Source organism: Ananas comosus, linkage group 18, assembly GCF_001540865.1.
Source record: "Ananas comosus cultivar F153 linkage group 18, ASM154086v1, whole genome shotgun sequence".
NCBI lineage: Eukaryota > Viridiplantae > Streptophyta > Magnoliopsida > Poales > Bromeliaceae > Ananas > Ananas comosus.
Genome location: NC_033638.1, coordinates 10,096,264 through 10,116,881, shown reverse-complemented (window position 1 = coordinate 10,116,881; position 20,618 = coordinate 10,096,264). Strand labels below are relative to the sequence as shown.

Here is a 20,618-nt window from a genome sequence, read left to right as displayed (position 1 = left end):
GATCTATATATATATATATATAATCCAGCTGCTATCCTCTTAGTAGGATAGGGACTTTCGTCCTATCAAATCATTTTTGATGATAGAGATCCTGAATCGATGATCGGAATCATTGAAATTGATCTAAAGTATTTGAATTATTTAGGAACTAAATTTTATAAATTTTAATTTACATAGTGATCAAAGGATTGCAAAATTGACAGTTTTTGACGGCCTATATAAGCCGTTTACTTGATTAACGGTATAAAATAATCCAAATCAGTTGAATTTTTAATAGAAATTTTTTTATACTATTTAGATAATGTTTAATAGCTCCGATCGTAAATTGAGAAAGCCTAAACTCTGTTTTCAAAAGGTCATTTATTTTTTACAGTTCATTTTTCGACTCTTCGATGGACTTGATAATAATTTTTAAAAATTATAAAATTCGGTTTCTAAATATTTCTAATAGTGTAGATCAATCTCAACGGTGCCGATTATCAATTTGAAATTCCGATCATCCAAAATGATTTGATAAGACAAAGACCTTTCTCAAACATATATATATATATATATATATATATATATATATATATATATATATATATATATATATATATATATATATATATATAGTGAGGAATGATTTGGTTTTTCAGTAACTTAATGGCTAAGAAATTTTGATTTTAATATTATAGATTATGGAAGTAATTAATGCATGGTTTGTTTTGGTGGTTCAGCGATACATCAACAAGTATTATTAGCTGATATTAGATGGAATTGCTCTTCTTAATTTAATGTGTTGGGGGTGATGGTCAAAGCGTTCAACCGCTAGCCAACTGTATTACCAAATTAGAGGGAGACGATTCTTTTCCCTCCTATTTACTCGTTCTCTCTAAGTCAAGATAGGTTTAAATGCTTATTGAGTGATACTGCATAAATAATATAACTTAAAAGCCTCTAGAAACTGTAGATATATGTTGCAATTTTGCTCCAATTTTTTCTTCATGGTTAAGGTATTAGCACTACGAGAGGGACAGTGCAAGTTTTTTCTTCGATCGCTGTTGATAAGTCGGTACTGTTATGCACCATCGCGGCGGCGTCGGTGAGTGAAACTTTCGAACTTCGATTTGTCACCTAGAATTGCTAACTCATCGACCGCGAGTGACGAATTCTTCTAGGGTGTTGCCCTTTGTTACTTACTTCGTGATTCAAACTCAGAACCCAGTATTCATGATCACTAGTATTGTTTACAATGTCATAATTAATTTTGGTATTAATTATTTCTATCTAAATCTCTATTTTCTAAAGGTAGTAAGCATCACTTACTAGGGGTGCTAAATGAGGAGTATCTATCTATACTTCAAAAAAAATGAATATAATGAGGAATTCTATTGATATAAACTATGTTATATGTACATTACAAAAATGAAGATAAATCTTACACTTTATCTATTCAAGAACCGATCATTTCACACTAGTAGTCTTATTATTATTATTTTTGTCAACATTAAATACTAAACAATGCGTATAAATTCTCGATCGAATAGATGGCTGCAAGATTTACATCTCAATTTCTCGATTGAAATTGTTCAAAAGGATAACTTCCAACCGAAAAGAAAAACATCATACCTAATACCTAATAAATTAATATCTGAGGTTTAGAAAAATAAATATAGCGATGGTCAAACCAAAGGTCTATGAGATAATGAACTTGTTAAATCAAAAAAAAAAAAAAATGGAGGACTAAAAGGACTTAGTGAATTTCATGAATTAAATTTGGATAGGACACGTACTAGAACTGTAATTAAGTAGGTGGATGGTAAGCAAGAGGGAAAAAAAAATATCTGAACTCTACTAATTAATGGAGTTGAAAGTAAAAGTGAACGTTGATTGGAAAATGGTGTCACGTAGTACAAGAATATGTGGCCCTATGAAACTCAACTAAGTACCAAGTGGAGTATTAGTTAAGTGCCATATATCAAAGGGAAAATGCTTTGTGTACATGCACGCTACGAGGACTATTAAATTTGCCATAATCGAAATTAGGTTGTTGTTAAATGTCAATGTAGTTTGATTTGGATCCCTTTCTAATTGTCAAACATAAGCTTCGGATCCTTAACTTTAGATTTAATGGCTAATTTAACTCGGCTTTGGATCTAGATTTTGAATCCTATACAATAATATCGGAAACGCATTCGAATGCTCTGGTAACTAATAATTCAACAGTAGTTCAGTGCCGCGATATCGATATTAATTATGACATTAATTTGATTAATCAGCATTTTTTCGCTTGCAATGTGAGATTATTTGAGTGTGCGTGGCTACTTAATTTCTTTCATTAATTTATAGTGTTCATGTAAGATACGATTTTGCCAACCTATCTGTGTCCATCACAGCTAACATAATGTCCTTCTGACGTGCATGTTAATTATCACTACAATTAAACACATGATGATCCGTAGCAAATTAGAAACACTTTTTATATCTGTATATCAACAAATTTAGTTAAAAATATAAAATGATTAGACTTCGAACATGAAATCTTAGATATCAACCATCAAATTCTTAATCATTTACGTTAGGAGCGGTCGACATGAATATACAAAGTTTTAATAAACATATAAAGCTTCCTAGGGATTTATATGGTGTGACTTTTTAGGTTCATCTTAGATCTTCTACGAGGATCTACAGGAAATTTTATATTTATGAATTTTGGATTTCTTGTATAATAACAAGCAGATTCTAGAGCACTTTCTCAGCATATTTATATTTTTTCCGTGCAAGGAGTACGTAATATAGTATGGTACAAGTAACATGCTCTTACAATAAATATACAGCTCTACTTTTATGTACCCCTTTTGGGACTAGAGAAACCACAAATGGGCTCCCAACTTCTAATGGCCCATTTGGTTTTTATCACAAGATTTTTTGACAAACATGCTCCTCCTTGTGTAATGTATAAATCATATAAATAATTTTATAAAAGTAATATTTTTTAAATATTATATCGGGTATTTGTTATATAAATTTGGGAGAAGTAGGAAAAAAAAAAAAAAAAAAAAAAAAAAAAAACTAGTATTCTACTAATGGTCTGATCCAACAATAATATAAAGAAGTTCAGGCCCAACATCTAGAACTTTTATTAACAAAGAAGAAATTGTGTTAGTAATAAAGTTTAGTAACATGTACCTAATTTCTTTTTTAACTAAAATTATTTAATTCCAAAAGAATAAGAAGTTTAGAGGTTTTGAATCCTTTGACCCAAAAAAATTTGTGAAAGAGGTTTATTTCAAAAAAAGCTTAGGGTGTGTTTGATTCTACGTAAATCTTTTGAAAAAAAATTCGTTAAAGAAAAAATTTTCGGAAGAAAATAAATTTTACGTTCTCTAGTGTTTGGTTTGTAGAAAAAAAAAAAATCGTTACGGTTGTTTGATTAAAAGAAGAAAAAAAAATTATAAATNCTGTTAAAAATTGCCGACCATACCTTATGAACGATCAAATTGCCACGTTTTCATAGGCTTATATAACTTAGAAACGATCTTTTAAAATAAGTGATGGATATATTTCTAGTTATTGAGGCTAGAATTTAACTTCCTAGGTTAGTAGGTAAAAATTCTGTAGCAAGCTAAAACTGGCAAGTAAAATACGGGTGAACTACCTGAAATAATACTAAAGCTTTTTAATGCTTTAAATAAAAGATCTTTAAAGTTTATGAGATCTAGTATAAATTGTCTCACCTAGCAGCTAAGCCTTCGAGGTAGTAGCTTTTTATTGAATACTCATGCTTCCCAGGTTATGAGTATTATCATATCATCGGGTAGAGAGAGAGAGAGAGAGAGAGAGAGAGAGAGATATATATATATATAAATTTTGTGAGCTTTTGATCGTAAGGTAAATGATGTCGAAAAATTATAAAATTTGATTTCTAGATGTTTCAAATGCTCTAGATAATGTTTAATGGTGTGGATCATCGATTTGAAAGCTTTATCAACGAAAATAATATATGAGTACGAGGACGATCGTACTCAGAATAGTATAATAGTTGGATATATATATATATATAGAGTTGGACTGGGCTACTATTAGTAGCAAAATTCCATTGTTGCTACCAGTTTTTTAGCCTTTGGATCAACTCTTTTTATTATTTCTAACCATTGGATTAAATACTATAACCCAGTGGGGACCACTCAACTCTAACCGACTAATATCATCCTGACCCTATAATTTTTCATCCAAGGGTTAAAAATTTGATAGCAAAAAGAGCGTTTTACTATTAATAGTATTCCAGCCTAATTCTCTATATATATATATAAAGAAAAGATGGGAAGGAGAGACCTCTCTCCCCTGGTCCAAAAGGTTGGGTGTACCGCATGCCCGCTGCCTCCCTTCTCTTTGTTTTTATTTTCTATCTATTTCGAGCGAAAAACGGAAATACATATTTTTTAATCATTTGTAAAAAAAAATAATAATTTCATGAGCAAACAAACGTCGGAATTTACTTTTCCACCCAAATTTATTTTAAGGTGGTTTTAAAAGAAATCAAACACACCGTTATAATTGAGGGATCTACATAATAGTTGGTCCACCCACAATTGATGTGGTGGACTAGGTCCATAGAACATCACCGAGAGATCTTATCCAGACCAAATCTCCCCAACCCCATTTCACTACCAGTCACCAAAACCAACGATCACTCAAAAAAACAAAACAATTTTAAAAAAAAAAAAATTGAGAAAAAGTAAGCGACTACACAGAGAAGAAGAGAGAGAGAGAGAGAGAGAGAGGGGGAGAGTAGTAGTACCGTAGCATGGCCATCGCAGTCCCAATTCCCCACTCCTTCCCCTCCACCACCCTCAACCCCTCCCTCCGAATCCACCCCCACACCCACCGCAATCGCCCCCCTCCGCTCCCCCTCCCCCTCCCCCTCCCCCCTCGCGCCTCCGCCGACCCCGGCGACGCCTCCGGCGACTCCTCCGACGAACCCTCCGGCGACTCCTCCGCCGCGTTCGAGAGGCGGGTGTCGCAGGTGCGCCTCAAGTACCGGAGCGGGAGCGGCAAAAAGGCGGAGCAGCGCCGCGCCAAGAAGTCGGGCTCGTCGTCCCCGACGAGGAAGGGGAAGGGGAAGGGGAAGGGGGTTTTGCTGCCCCCGGCGCCGCTCCGGGAGGCGGTGTCGGCGGGGGGCGTCCCCGTGGAGGTGGGCTTCAGCCGCTACAGCGAGCGCCTCAACGGGCGCGTCGCGGCGCTGGGCCTCGCGGCGCTGCTCCTCGTCGAGCTCGGCTCCGGCCGCTCCATCCTCGCCTACCACCCGGCCCCCGTCCTCTTCCTCCAGCTCTACTCCGTCGCCGCCGCCGCCGCTCTCTTCGTCAAGTTCGAGAAGGAGCGCATCAGCATTTGGCCCCAAAACAAACCCCCCTCCTCCGCCGCGAATTCCGAACCCTAACTTTAATTAATTTCTTCACATTTTCCGATTTTTTTTTCCGCCCCGGAGTTTGTTATTGGATTTTTTTTGTTATCATTAATTAATCAAATATGTAATTTCGTGGGTTTCGTAGTTTATGTGGACTAGAAAATAGAAAATCATCTTTCCGGATAAGGAGTTTCTAGAAAGTAGTTGATTAAAAAAAGCAAGCCAAGCCAAGCCAACCACGCAGTATCTTCGTTTTCTTTGTTTAATAGATGATGATAGATATATAATGATTTGATATTTCTGATTCATCTAAAAGAATTATGTTGATTTTAGTTTTTTTTTTTAATATTTATTTTCCTATATATACGTAAACGAGAGAAAGCTGAGAAGGGGCAGCGAGGAAACTTTTTCTTAGCGCATTTTTAGTAATTGACTTTAAAAAAAAAATCAAGACAAAAAATTAATTTCGTACATACATATTTTTATTAATACTGAAATAGAAATGCTATACAATTTTCCCATGGGTTGATTTACACATTTTAATGAGAGTTAAGAGTAAAATAATAGTGGATCTTTGCATTCACAACGGGAGAAAAAAGAAAATATTGGTCATAAGATCATGATAAGTAGAACTCTGCAATGCGCATTTTAAGTGATCGCATTATTGTTAGATCAACCTCTCATTGCCAGTACGTCTTGGTCCAGTAGAAGGGAAAGGGAAATAGTTTTCGCTGTTCAAACGAGCTGTTGGAATCGCAATTAACTTTTAGAAAAAGAAACTGTTGAAGAGTGTTATCTTATCCCATAATAATTCACATCAACCACTAAAAAACGTACAATAACTGGCGCATGCCGATCAGTCGAGAGAGGCAGTTTCCTGCAGTAATCGGACTCCGTACCGAATGAGGCCCACCACCGACCTCCTTTTCTTTTTTCTCTCTTGCACACAACAACACATTCTGCAGCTCACCCCACGCAGCTGTAAGTTACAGCCCTAGTTTTTCGCACCAAGTACTTGCACAACTCATTACCAGAGGGGCCCAACAAGAAAACATTATCTAAAAAGACAATCCAACGCCAAATAGGCCAAAATAAGTACTACTTTTTGAAAACCTACAGTTAATTGATCAGATTAAGCAGTTCTTCAGCTTGGAAAACAACAAAAGCAGAAACTGGAAAAGCCAAAGTTCCAAGCTGAGACACATTGCCTAAAGATCCTGAACTTTCAGCATAATTTGTCAAACGTTCGACATGTTCAGCAAGAAAAGCTTAAAATATGTGCAGTGCAGATTGGAGAACTGTAGGCTTAACAAGTTAGTGCAGTGCAGATAGGAGAACTGTAGGCTTAACAAGTTAGTCCTTTGGCTTCTATAGGTCAGCGTTATTCGCTTATGTGGCAAAACTCAAAAAGGCAACTTCAAGATTATGATCAGATCCGCTATTTGTCACACTTATAGATCACATAATCACTAATGAAACCGGCCTAAGAAACTGCTGCTACTCAAAGGACAAACAAACTCCAGAGTTTTCGAAGTTCTGCAGCTCTCCAAACAGCAGCAGTTCTAGATTGCCTTTCGTAGTCTCCAGGGTTTTCCGATCAAAAGGTAGATAGATAACTTATCCTCCAGTAATCCGTAATCCATAATCCATCTTTCCAAGTACCGCAGATGTTGAAAATGCATGGATTGCCTTCGGGTTAATGTAGAACTCGCAGCGGCATGCATTCCAATCAACTAGAGCTATCAAACACAAGACAAAAGGGTCATCATGCACCGAATGCCTGCGTCACCCAAAAAAGTACGGTTTGTGAAATTCAGTATCTTCTTTTCTTCAATCGCCTGCCATTAAAATCACCATGGCGCCATCTCTGTGGGCCCTGGTAATTGTAGCCATCTTGTTCCCCCACCTCCCTCAATCTACTGAATGCACCACCCGCTGCTACTCGGTTTCGAAGGCGGCCATTTAAATCCTGCAGGCCGACGCCACCATCAGGCGACACATCATCTTCAGGTCGAAATCTAACATTCCTAGTAGGCCCATCTTCACCCGAAGGGATCATCTCTTCTCCCTCTTGACCAACTACATGCAGCCGCCTATAAGAAAACGTGTGCCTCCTATCTATATTCCTCCTATCAATATATTCATCCTCTCTTGAAATCTCAGGAAGCTCTGGAGAATGTGAAGGGCCAAAATTGTTAGGCCCAAAATTGTCCTCATCCGCAGACTCTTGTGAGCCAACCATGTCGAATCTCCTCAAGTTCCTTTGGAAACCTCTACTAGGCCTAGGCATATCATCATTATTATAATTCATCACATGAAGTCTATCCCTCGGATCCCTACTATGAAACTGGCTGTATGGAGGCGAGCGTTGCCTTCTAGCCATCAAATCTTTGTGAGGCAATCTCAGCCGTTGGTGAGGTGATCTAAGCTGATGTGTAACTAGAGGCGGCGACCGACATCGCATCATATCAGGGTGTCCATTGAAAGCATGAGGAGAATGAGCCCGAGCTATATGTACAGGAGGAACCCTAGTACATGCTCCAGGTGAATAGCTCCTTTCTCTTCGGATTACATCGTGTTCAACTTGTTCATACTGGAGACGAGAGTGTGAAAAGGGTAAAGCTTGTTCCATCATATCTTGGGGTAAAGATCTCATGATATTCTCCTCATGAGATATCATGAAAGCATCAGAAGTTTCTCCAGCAACAAACCTATTATTAGGGTTGAGAGGGGATCGCCTTCTAGGATCAAATCGAGACAAATTACGTGGTTCATCTTCTGCGGACCTTCTACCACAATGTCCAGCAACATTATTATTGACAGGTACATCTCCAGTCCCATCATTTGGCCTAGGAAATCGTGCACCTTTTTGGTTTCTACGATCTGATGAAAAGCGAGAGTCAGGGTTTCGTCCACCGTAAGGAAAACCCAATCGGTTTTCGAGACTTTTTGGGTTCACATTGGATCCATGTCTACTGGTTGGTTGATATTCATTTTTCGCACTTTCAGTTTTCAAAAACCTTCCATCCCACCTTTCATTCCTGAAACCATAAAAAAAGGGAAATGATTTAATACAAAAATAAATTCATGTATTGAAGAAAATAATCTAGAATATTTGTAACAAAAATAATGTATAGATTGAGTACCGGTTCCCATGAGCACCTCGCCTGTTGAATTTATCAGCAAATCTTGCTCTTCTGCCTTGAAAAGTAGTCGTGAAAGAAGGATTTGTTTTCTCTACTGGCAACCTTTTAGAATTTGAGTTCAACTTATCAGTTTGGATATGCAAACTACTACCATCAGTGCATTTGTTTCCAACACCATCTACAGATAAATCTTTTGGTGATGAACCAGACTGCTTCATAGGCAGACTAGGTTCACTAGCATTGTCTAATCGGATATTGCTATCATTCTCAATCCTACCAACAACTCGTTTAGCATCAATCTCAGTCCTATCTCTGGATTTTGTATTCATCTCTGCGCCATTATCATTCGCAACTTGATCAATCGTGCGTTTATGGGAGGTTCTTATAAGCTTTGTTTTAGTTGAATCAGGTCCTGTGTCTTTCTTACCATCACATACATCACCTTCACGATTTTCAGCATTATGACCAGACTTTGTTTCATCTTGCTCTGATGTTTCTCTGCTCTTTGAACTTGCATCTACTTGTGAAGAAGTTGGGGTATTCACAGGACAGATGCTATGAGGGTTCTCTTTATGAGGCAACTTTTTCTCCCCTTCTTTTGTAATCTGAGACAAACCTTGTGTTCCAATCTCTCTCACTTCACCATCTTCATACTCACCATCACCATACCTCCGCCTAAGAATTTTCTGTTGGTTCTCATTAGTTTGCTCTTCCCTGATCTGGGTAGATGAATTAGTGATCTCACGACTTTCCTTACCAATCTGGCAGTTTCCATTTGCCATCTGTTCTATATTCGAATTTTCATCATTCGAACAGTCCATTTCAGAACTGCCTTCAGACAAGCCGTCAAAAGCCACAGGTTCTTTACCATCACATTCCACTAAAGGTGATGCCAAGAGTTCACAAGCTTGATCAGCAGAGCTAGATAATTTTTCCTCTGAAGATGAGCGTTTTGAAGCCCCAGGTGAGACCTCGCCAGTAATAACCTCTTTACTTTTATGAGATTTATCACAATTTGGAATAATTGATTGAGAGACCGTGGGGACAGCCTGCTCTTCCCTTCCCATTGAAGTTTTAACAACATCACCAGATATATCTGACTTATAACAAAGCTTGTTATTGTTCAAAGGCATTTCCAAACTCGAATCCATCTTCTCTGATACACTAGCAACTGAGCGCATTTCTGACTGATTGGCTGCTAGCATGCTAGAGTGATCATCCTCCACATGAGGCGATTTCCCTAAATTGCCATCTCCCTGAGGTGATTTAGGAAAATTGCTCTCTGAACGAGGTGATTTCCCTAAACTGAGTTTGAGGTGTTCTTGCAATGGCTCTTCAACTAGTTCAGGTTTCACAATACTGCCAGCTGGTGGCTCCTGAAGTTGACAGCTAGTTGCTGTGGAAGCTTCACCACAAAACCTTTCCTCACCTGGCTCACGTTTTATGTGCTGCACGCACGGTGGCTTCAAATTGGCTGGTGGTGGCTCTGCTGTGCTCTTTTGACACCCCAAGTCTAATTTCTTAGAATGTACTGCTATAGAAGAAGAATCTGTCTGCTCGCCAGTCAATGACAAGCTCAAATCTGGAGGGTCAATAGATCCCCATTTGATGCGTAATTCGGGCCCGGTCAGCAACTTAAGCTGCAGATCTAGGCCAACCTCATCCGCACTGTGATCAGAAGGCATAACTGTTTTTGACAAGTTAGGATTATAGCACCCTTTCAGAAGCATTTCTCCATGTCTTGTAGATTCCGCTCGCTGAGGACAAATCTCGACCATCTTTTCTTGCATCGAGCCATAATGTAATTTACTTTTTGCAACATTGTCCAAAGACAAAGCATCTATGGTGGTGTCCCATGAGTCCATTGGTATATTCAAATCCCAGTTACACCTTTTCATGCAGCTGTCATTAGATCTGACTTGTTGTTTATGATCACTACTTCCAAGAGTAGAGTGTCCTGATACAGCCAGGACCGATGAACATAGATCCAAGTTCTCTTGCTTCACAAAAGTAGCTTTATTGGTACCATCCTTAGATAACACCTGCTGCGATCCAGTCATTGGTAAAACTCTTCTAAAGGCAGAGTTATCACTTGATGCAAATTTCCCTCCACAGCTCCCCTCACCTAAACAAGACTCTGGTCTTTTCTGCAATGATAGTGGCTGCTCATTTTCTGAATCTGTTCGTAAAGTAGACTGATCCGCTATATTCACATCTTGCAAAATGTTAATTCCCATAGCGTTTGGGGTAACATTCCTAAGCTCAATATCCTTCAAATTGGACGCATTAGAATTTCCTTTGTTTAAATCCACTTTTACAGCTTGGTTTAGCAAAGATTCTCCGGCTACATTGGACCCTACTGCTGAATGCTGACTACCATAAGAAACAAGAGATTGAGATTTCGAAAGAAAGTGTGTTTTCAGCTGTTCGTTGCAATCTTGCTGCGGCAGTGGTGGCGCTTCATTTGAAAGAAATGAAGGTTGAGATAACGACACTGGCCTTTTCTTAATAGGCACACCAGCAATAGGCTCACCTGATTGCTGAAGTCCGACCTGCTAATATTAAAGAAAAACGAGTGAAATTTTGCAAATAGGACAACTTTGGAGAGGAAAATTTTAAGCACTGCGAGCAAGAAAGGAGAACCTCTATATTTTCAGATACAGACATCTCCTTAGTCTATTTGCGAAGCAGAAGAAACCTTTGAGTAATCACCCTAATCCAGTGAAAGAAAAAGCAAACTGCAATTTGCCACCAACTCTGTAACAGTACAGAAAGATGAGATGTAAAATTCAATGGCACAACTGAAGCTTCCAAAATCCCATTTAATATGTAAATATTAGCCAACAAAAAAAAGAAACGACGTTCATATGCAAGAACTAATGCTGTAGGAAAAGAGAAGGAAAGAGGGGTGATACAGCTGCATTCTGAAAAGGTAAAAGAAAAGGATAAATATTGAAATATATGGTGAAAAGGATAAATATTTAATGATCCTTCAGAACAAGAGAAGTGTGCGGAAACTATAATACTTGCATTCTGCAACAACTATATCCTACGTTATTCATGATATCAGAAATTCCATAAATGGATAATTATGAAGACGTATTTTTGAGAAGTGCTGTGAAATAAGAGAAGAACCCAAACTGAGAGAATCAACATTTAGTGCTCACTGGATCAGAGAGAGTTGCCCAGACAATCAGATCCCAGCAACACTAATTAAGAAATTTCCTCAATTTGCTTCCCACCAAGACATGCGCAGGTGTCTAATCAATACATTTCAGTTCATCTAATTGCATGTTTTCTCAAATTGTTTACCCCGAAGGCATTCAGCATCAATCTCTGTCTAAACTTAGCATGCTATAAACCTCAAGGAACTATCCAGTAAAGCATAACTTCCTTCAAGCTTAAAAAAAGGGCTGGTAAAGAAGCATTTGCACCTTTCCCTACACAGCTAAAAATACAAATGCAGGCGCCGAAACATTATTAACCAAGAACAATTGCAGTAACCAAACAATAAAGCACTAAAATGTCATGTCTTGGTATCATCAAAATATCTCGAAGCTCTTTGACATAGTCCTCTGTTCTACTTGATACCACAGTGAAGAGATGTCCCTAAACAGCAGTTATGCCTTTTGTTCCTCTTATGAACCCTGCGCGTCGAAAAAGGTATATAATGAAAACTGCAATAGTCCGATGCAGTTTGTTAACCTGCTGCTTAGTTATCTTCAGGGATTTTCGTTTAAAACATTATGCACAACATGTTATATAAGACGAAAGAGTTTTCGCGCTCCCATTGAGCTATTACCCACCAGCAATAATCAGACTCCTGATACCAAATCCAGCTCCAACACTTAGCTTTCTCCATACAGACATTAATACGTACGCAGCTGTAAAGGAAACAATTGTAGTTGCATAGAGATAGGGTATAACAACAAGAATATCTTAGTTCGTCTTTTATGGTGTTCATAATGACCAAATACCAGCTAATCTCCCAGGACCTAGTGAAGCCGAAAGTAAGATATGCAGATCATGGAATGTAAGAGCTTGACAGAATCCATAGAACATACCAATAATGACCCCTCATGATCACATAATAGAATGAAAAAATACATGTCAAACAGGCTGCCGAAATGTAGATCCAAAAAACTACCCCAAATCACTGGAAACGCGAATTAGATCTCTCTCTCGCGCTCTCTTTCAATTCTTCAAAAAAGAAGTAACCAAAATTTGCAATTTCTGAACAACAAGATGACTTGATCGTGAAGCACGGACTCCAATAAATACCCCAGAATCCAGGAAATCCAGTAAGATCTCTCTCACTCTCCCTCTCTCTCTCTCTCTCTCTCTCTCTCTCTCCTTCATGCAATGGTACCAAATTTTCATGTGTCACAACGATAAGCAAACGCTGAAGCCAATATATAGAAATAAGCACTCGGCCAACCTTCTCATCAAAACCAATTACTGATCCTTGTTACGGTCTTATGGTTTGCCCAAGCCGACTCCACCAAAGCTTCACCATGGCGACAACTCTCCCAATATGCTAACCAAAACCACTGCATCGCCATGAATAGCGAGAAGATCCAGCACGACGATCGCAAAAACACATCCGTGCCCTAAAGCCAGCTCTTTTCTCCCATCCGATCGATCAAAAACAAACCTTTTAGCTTGGAACTTGGATCCTCTACACACAAGCCCTGATCTTTCCCCACCACTCCAACCACTCACTCCCAACCAAAAATCCTCACAAAAGCACAAAAAATAAACCAAAAAACGCAGGAAAAAGATGGAAAAATCGATGAAACCGAGCGCCGCGAAGGACGCGACCTTTACCTGATCCGATCTATCGATCTCCAACGCGATTAGAAACCTCCGCGACAGTGTTCTATAGAGAGAGAGAGAGAGAGAGAGAGAGAGGAGAGGAAACCCTAAGAGGAGGAAAACGAAAGCGGTAAGCGAAGAACCCTAACCACTACTCGCTTCGTCGCGACATCTCTCCCCTTCCGCGAGCGTTCCCACTAATTAAATACCCTCGTCAACTTTTTTATTATTTTTTTAATTAATTCCAGTTGAATTCTAACAAATTCCGATCGGATGCGTCCATCGCGACACGTGGCAGAATCTGGCTTGTCGAAACTGGGTGGCCATCGATGACACAGGGAAAGAGAGAAAAAAGAGTCGGTAGAGAGAGAAAGCGTAGAATGAACGACAACGCGGTACGGTTACCGCAGAATCTTCTCCGAATAATTATTAATAGAGGAAACTTCAAATACGCCCTGTTGTTCCGCACTTTCTCGCTTTAGCACCTGTGGTTTAAAATGTATCAAGTTAGGCTTAATTTCGAGTATATTAAGTTAGTATCCTGTAGTTTCGCGCTTTTTTATTTTAGCATCCTGTGGTTTAATATTTTGTTAAATTATATATCCCGAAATGAATAATAAAAAAAAAATAATAAAACCACATGATACTAACTTGATACACTTGAAATTACAGTGTACTAAAGTGAGAGAGAGCGAAACCACAGGCGGTATTTGAAGTTTTCCCTTATTAATAATATATATATATTAGATGTATCTTATCTTATCAATTACATTCAAGCCATGCAATACAAGGAACCATCTAATAAAAAATAAAAAAAAACAATTTTTATGCAAAAATAATATACTTGTTATTATTTAGAGTAGTTGAGTAGATCTGATTTAGTAAATCTATTTAGGGTGATCAATTTTAATTGATAAATAATAACAGAACATAGTAAATCTTTTCTTTAATATTATTAGAATCATACACACATGCTAATAAAATCAGAAGTAACTTTTGTATAGCATAATGATTTATTTGGTATCTGAAATATTATTTTTGATATCGGATCTAAATTTTTGTATGTACATTTTAGTACCCTGTGATTTAAAGTGTATCAAATTAGTACCCTATGGTTTCGCACTTTCTGCGGTTTAAAGTATATCAAATTAATACTCTGTAATTTTATTTTTGTATCAAGTTGTACCCTGTGGTTTCATTTTTTTCTTAATGAAATATTAAACTACAAGATATTAAAGTGAGAAAGTGCGAAATCACACAGGGTACTAACTTAATATATTTTAAATCACAGAGTATTAAAGTGTGAAAGAATGAAACCATAAGAAAATTTTTAAAGTTTTTTCAAAATAAAATGACAAAATAATAAAATAAAATAATTCAAATTACAAAAAAAAGGCTATATTAAAAACACGCTGAACCTACAAGGGGGCTATTCGTCCAAGCCTTTATTATTGAGCTTGACTTTTCAAAGGCCGTAGCCCGTAGTTGGGGTTGGGGCCTACAAAGAAGGGTTTGAATATTTATAGCGTGATGCGTACGAAAACATGCACGCCCCACCTACTTCGACTTTTTTTTTTCTTTCTTTCTTTTTTTTTTTATGCATAGGATTTGGTATAAAATTGGTTGAAACAAAGCCATACAACAAGGTGCAAAACACTTTTTGGTTTCGTGCGCATTGTAAACTTTACATTTTTGTTTCTGAAACATTTATATAAGTTTTATATTAGGTTTGTTTAAAAATACTACAGTAGTAGTTATAGCAAACTTGTACGACCGGTGTTGTAGAGGATCAGTTGGTTCTGTTGGACAGCACTAAATTGCGAACCTTCCACCTAATAAATAGCATCTAGAATGAAATTTAATGCCACGGTACTCGAAGGATTGCTACGCTAGACGTCATTGATTGCGACATCCAAATTTTGTAATTCCAGGTTGTTCAAATTCAAAAACAAAAAATTCACAATACAATGAATCTACTACAAGTGTTGATAAACTTCAATATATTCTTGTTCTACTGCGAGTGTTAAACTTCAGGGGTCCGGCTACTATACTACTGTGAGTACGATCGCTTTCGCACTCATAAATTATTTTCGATGATAAAACTTCCGAATCGACGATCCATACCGTTTAACGTTATTTACAGTATTTAAAACTTATAGAAATCAAATTTTATAAGTTTTTGACATCATTTACCTTACGATCAAGAGGTCACAAATTTGACAATTTTTAATGACTGGCATGAGATACTTGCTAGTTTAACGGTGTAAAAGAATTAGAATTTGTTGAATTTTTGATAGTCAATAACTCTGATCTTGAATTGAAGGATCCGATCATCTTTTTTAGGACGTCGTTCGATTTTAACCGTTTATTTTATGCCCACTTGATGGACTTTATTATGATTTCGAAAATTTACGAAATTTATTTCCTAAAAGTTTCAAATACTCTAGATCATATTTAACGGAATGGATCGTCGATTAGAAAGCTTCATTATCGAAAACAACTTATGAATATGAAAGCTCCAATACTCATAATAGAATAGTAGCCTCAGCCTAAACTTCAGTATCTTCTTCTACTAAATATTTTCGTTTTGTGTAAAAGAGAAGTAGGTTAAACAATCAAAAAAGAGAGAACCAGAGAGACTTTTCTTTAAATCCTTTCTTTCTTTCTTTTTTTTTTTTTTTCTTTTGTGGATCCTATGCAATGAGATGCAGACCATCTTTCATAAGATTCCAACTCCTGCGTTGCTCCAGGTGTAGCAGGTTCGTCTTTCAGTCAAACTGATTTCATCAGAGCTCACGCGCAACATGACAAGCAAGCAATTACGGATTCACAACATGACAAGCAAGCAATCACGGATTCACAGTCACGGACCAATAATAATCTATGTTATATCTGGATCGAGCCAACACATGACATAGCCCATCATCGAGCCCAAGTTAGAACAAGACAAATCAACAAAACCGGACACCAATGTCAAAAAAGCAAACCATTCACGAATTTCACACGATGAGGATTCTGATCAAAAACGCTCCAAACGTGAAATTGATGGCAATTCAAAATTTGAGAACATCCCGATCCTCCGAGATAGTTTCTTCACAAGCGCAGTCCCCCAAACCATATATATATATATATATATATATATAGAGTTAAAATTGCAGCTCAAACAATTAGAGTATTAAGGAAGCAACTAAAAATGCCAGCACCAATCCATATCTCCCATTCAAACTAAAACGAGAAAACAGCTAAGTGCGAAGATCTGATTAAAGAAACACAAAGCATTAAGACGGAAAAGAAAAAAGCATAGTGCATACATAGTCAAACATCGTTTTTAGATCTCACTATCAGGGCTTCTCATCAAGGGGATTCACTTCCTCTGGGCGAAGTGCGGTGGTTGCCATTATCCTCCTCATCCCTAGGGCTAGGGCTACGCCCGTTAGCCGCAGGGCTTCGATACCTCCGGCCTTCGGCAGCCGGGCTTGCGCTCTCCCGGCCAGCCGGGCTCCGGCTGTCATCCCTCCTCCTCGGGCTCTGGCTGTAGTCAGATCCGTTGCGGTCAGTCCGGTCCTGAGGTGGCGGGCTCCGGCTGCCGTTAGGGGAGAGGCTGCGCTTCCTTCCCTTGGATGGCGCAGGGCTCCTCTTTGGGCTCCGGCTGTAACTGCGGCTCCTTGATCGCCTCTCATCGCGTTCTGCACCACGACCATCTCGCTTTGGAGATCGGGATCGACTATTCAAAGAGAGAAAGACAGAGAGCAAAAGAGAGATCAGCTATGTTTGTTATTATACCAGAACAGCAGTTATAAAAGAACCGAGTGGACAGATATGTGTCAGTTCTTTCATAGAATACAGAATCCAGTAAAGTCATTCCATGTAAAATTTAAAGGCTAACGACACCTGTAACTACGACTTCTGCTGTAGCTACGACTTCGGCTCCTACCACGGCGAGGAGATGGCGATCGTGAGTAACTCCTCCCACTCCTCTCACGCCTAAAACATATTAAGCACATAAAGTGATCAGAAAAAGATAGATCTGCAGCATTTGTATTCGCTGAAGTTCAGACAATAAAAGTGCAAGGAAACACCCTCTAATTTAGGTTGTTTTACAAATTAGACCACCCAGTTTATCTTTTATTGATTGACACCCACCTCAAGTTCTGTTCATTATGATTTTGGTAGATTAATTGGAGTTTCCATTAATCAAGCCGGTGATCACTGTTTACCAGCTAACAAAACTGAAGGCTCCCTTAATACTTATAAAACAAACAGCAGACAGCAATCAAATTTTGCAGAATCACCATTCCAGCTAATTGAAACAACTTACATCAAGACAAGTAAAAGTTCAGTAGCAGTCAGCCAAAAATAAATGAAATTGGTGGGGTTATTTTTAAAAAAGCCTAAAGTTACAGTCTTTAAGAACGATAAAGAAAATGATTGATTTCTACCTCGAGAGATTCTTTGGACTATTCTGGCAGTTTCTTTCTATATGGCCTCTTTCTCCACAGCGATAGCACTTGTTTTTCCAGTCCCCGGCTTTGCAATCACGAGCCCAGTGGCCATCAATACCACAATTAAAGCAACGCCCGGTTCCAGGTGGCGGCCCTCTTCCCAGATATTCACGTGAACCTCCTGGGCCACGTGGACCCTGCATATAAATAGCATGTAAAAGTACATGTCAATAATCAAAAGAATCAGCATAGTGCAGAATAAAAAGTCAAAATGTATGAAAATTGAATCTTTGCAGAAACAAACTTAGCCAATATAAGTTCCACAAATTAAGCTACTGACCCCCCTAGCAAATTCCACAATAATACGGCTTCCATCAAATTCACGACCATGCAGGCTGTATCTTGCATCATCAGCATCACGAGAATCACTGAATTCCTGCAGTAATATTTGGAAGCGAAAAGAGAAAAGGGGGCCTCATATTTGAACAAACAGATAACAAGCACCAACTGAATTGTATGATGTTCAATTTCAGTCCTAAAGGTGCGAAAATAAATGCACTAGTAAAGAGAACAAGAAGAGTAGGATTGTACATACAACGAAGGCAAAGTCGTGCTTCATATCCACATATCGTACTCTGCGAAATGGTTGTCAGAAACAGTAAGGCCATCATCATCATCATTGACTTAAGAACTGAAACGTATCACCCGTCAGAAGAAGACGAACAAAACACCACTTTGTGATGGTTGTGTGATTTTCCATAAAAACAGGCAATAAGACTACAGAAAGAATCGCCAAAAGTCTCCCACAAACTTTGGAAGAACAGAGCCACCACTTTCCACCAAGGGTACCCTCAGACCATAGACCTCCAGGTTGGGTTTAAAAAACCCAAGAACCTTCAACAAGATCACTCAAGTTAAAACACACGAGGTCTGGGGCTCAATGTTTTCAAACGAAATAATAGAAAACAAATAAATTAAGAAAGAATGAATCCTTGGATCTCCTATGCCACAAAGAATCTCAATGAATCAGCACCTGGCCACCCGTAGTCATTCCCAGTCTTATTAAGATATACTCAACATTCGAGCACAATTTGGTGGTTGGGAAGCAACAAAATCTAGACCAGCTACTACAGCCAGCATGAAGGTGGGAGGATAATACCACAAAATCCAAACCTCTGGTTTATTTCCCTTTCTTTTTTTTCCCCTCCGCACGAGGGATATTTTTCAGGATGCATATTAGGAAAAGTGTGAGCTTTGCACATTTAATTATTATTAGAGGCATTTAAGAGAACAAGACTCGTGTTATCATATAAAAACTGAACGAGAATAATGTTACGAGAACAAACAATTCTTTCTTGCTAAATATCACACAGAACAAAAATGAAACAGCTTATACAGACATTCAATTTCTAGAGTGTGTGGTCTTATAATAATGTATGTCAAACAGGCAAGGAATACGTAGAGCAGAATATAGATTGAGACCGGCATCAAAGAAGAATGATGAGTAGGCTACAAATGCTTTGTAAGCTTACCTTCCATATTTGCTGAAAAGGTCTTCAAGGTCCCTGGATCGAGTACGAGACGAGAGTCGGCCGACATACAATCGCGTGCCATATCGGTCGTCGTGGCGGGGCATTTTGCACTACATAAAGAAAACAAAAGTCTCAGATGGTAATCGAAAGCAGTGAATGACAAACAGAACAGACATACAGCAAACAACACAGGTTAGGAAAAGGAAATCATGTTTATGTTACACTCGCGTTCATCCGATGTCCACTTATAGAAAGATGAAAACGCCCAAAGATACTATTTTTGGTCTAGACAATCTAATCTAGAGTTCATAGATCTTACAGTTTGGATCCTAATAGTATCTGACAAACCCATCACATAAACCTCATCAGATGCACCAAAACTACTGGATTAGTATAAAATACCCTAGTTTAGATCTCAGTTGAGCTCTGCATTGGACCACACTGTGTGTAGACTAAAAAAGAAACCATTGCATCAGAGAATACCAAATAAGAAATCGAACGTCTGAACTATAGCCCAATCTGAACTATAGCCCAATGGAAAGGATGGAGGGGCAAAAACAAGAAAAGGTATAACAAATGATCCACCCTAATGAACAGCCTTAAACAAGATATAAAATCGTAGATGAGATCAAAATTTCATATTTTCAAAACATTTTCAACATCCCATATCGTGAGATGCGATCGAATGAATGCATAACCAAATATTAATATATTGGTCGAAGCTTAAAATTAAAAACAAAAAAGCGAAGAAATAAAGGGAAGGTACTCCCTCACCGAATGATTTCAACAACACAAGTATATAAATCATCAAACCAAAAAAAGTTTCAAACATTCACAACAAAATCTGCAACAACACAACTAAATCATCAAATCATAATAAGTTTCAAAAAAATTCACAAAAAAGTCTAAAAGTAGTTTATTAAGATCCTTGTACTGAAGTAGATCCAAAGATAGGGAAACTCAAAACCGAAAACAAAAGAAAATGACCAAACAAATCGGATTTATCCGATCCAAACCAAAACCAAGCGAAAAAAAAAGGAAATCAAACCAAACAGATCTAAAAATAACGATACCGCGCAAAAATCAAATGGAATCGAGGAAGAGAGAAAAGAGATTACGGATCTGATACCTGCAGATCGAGGGGCGCGTAGAAACCCTAGCGCCTCAAACTGTAGAGAGCTCGCGCAGGGTCGGGGAGATGCGGAAGCGTTCGCAAACTCTATATAGGCCGGGTCGTGGGGCTTTGGACGGCTAAGATGCCTTCTCGAATGGATCGACGGCTGTAAACGGCGTT

At 38.2% G+C, this 20,618-nt stretch overlaps 3 protein-coding genes across 6 annotated transcripts; 1 reads left to right on the top strand and 2 right to left on the bottom strand.

The window, feature by feature from the left end:
- LOC109724443 lies at window positions 4,607-5,581 on the top strand. Its single transcript, XM_020253272.1, has one exon. The coding sequence runs from the start codon at window positions 4,790-4,792 to the stop codon at window positions 5,420-5,422; it is 633 nt and encodes a 210-aa protein (XP_020108861.1). The 5' UTR covers window positions 4,607-4,789; the 3' UTR covers window positions 5,423-5,581.
- LOC109724442 lies at window positions 6,455-13,542 on the bottom strand. Of its 2 annotated transcripts, none has more exons than XM_020253271.1 (4): window positions 11,970-13,542; window positions 11,179-11,292; window positions 8,536-11,087; window positions 6,455-8,430 (listed from the first exon to the last, which is right to left on the bottom strand). In XM_020253271.1, the coding sequence occupies exons 2-4, from the start codon at window positions 11,200-11,202 to the stop codon at window positions 7,203-7,205; spliced, it is 3,804 nt and encodes a 1,267-aa protein (XP_020108860.1). In that variant the 5' UTR covers window positions 11,203-11,292; window positions 11,970-13,542; the 3' UTR covers window positions 6,455-7,202. The 2 variants fall into 2 exon arrangements, with proteins under 2 accessions (XP_020108860.1, XP_020108859.1); XM_020253270.1 differs by having other exon boundaries at window positions 13,363-13,542.
- On the bottom strand, window positions 16,503-20,560 carry LOC109724154 (serine/arginine-rich splicing factor RS2Z32). 3 transcript variants are annotated; one of them, XM_020252870.1, is made up of 7 exons: window positions 20,454-20,560; window positions 19,325-19,434; window positions 18,388-18,427; window positions 18,133-18,228; window positions 17,790-17,989; window positions 17,242-17,334; window positions 16,503-17,074 (listed from the first exon to the last, which is right to left on the bottom strand). In XM_020252870.1, exons 2-7 carry the CDS (start codon window positions 19,426-19,428, stop codon window positions 16,705-16,707), a joined length of 903 nt encoding a protein of 300 aa, XP_020108459.1. In that variant the 5' UTR covers window positions 19,429-19,434; window positions 20,454-20,560; the 3' UTR covers window positions 16,503-16,704. The 3 variants fall into 3 exon arrangements, with proteins under 3 accessions (XP_020108459.1, XP_020108460.1, XP_020108461.1); XM_020252871.1 differs by lacking the exon at window positions 17,242-17,334; XM_020252872.1 differs by lacking the exon at window positions 20,454-20,560 and having other exon boundaries at window positions 18,388-18,483; window positions 19,325-19,432.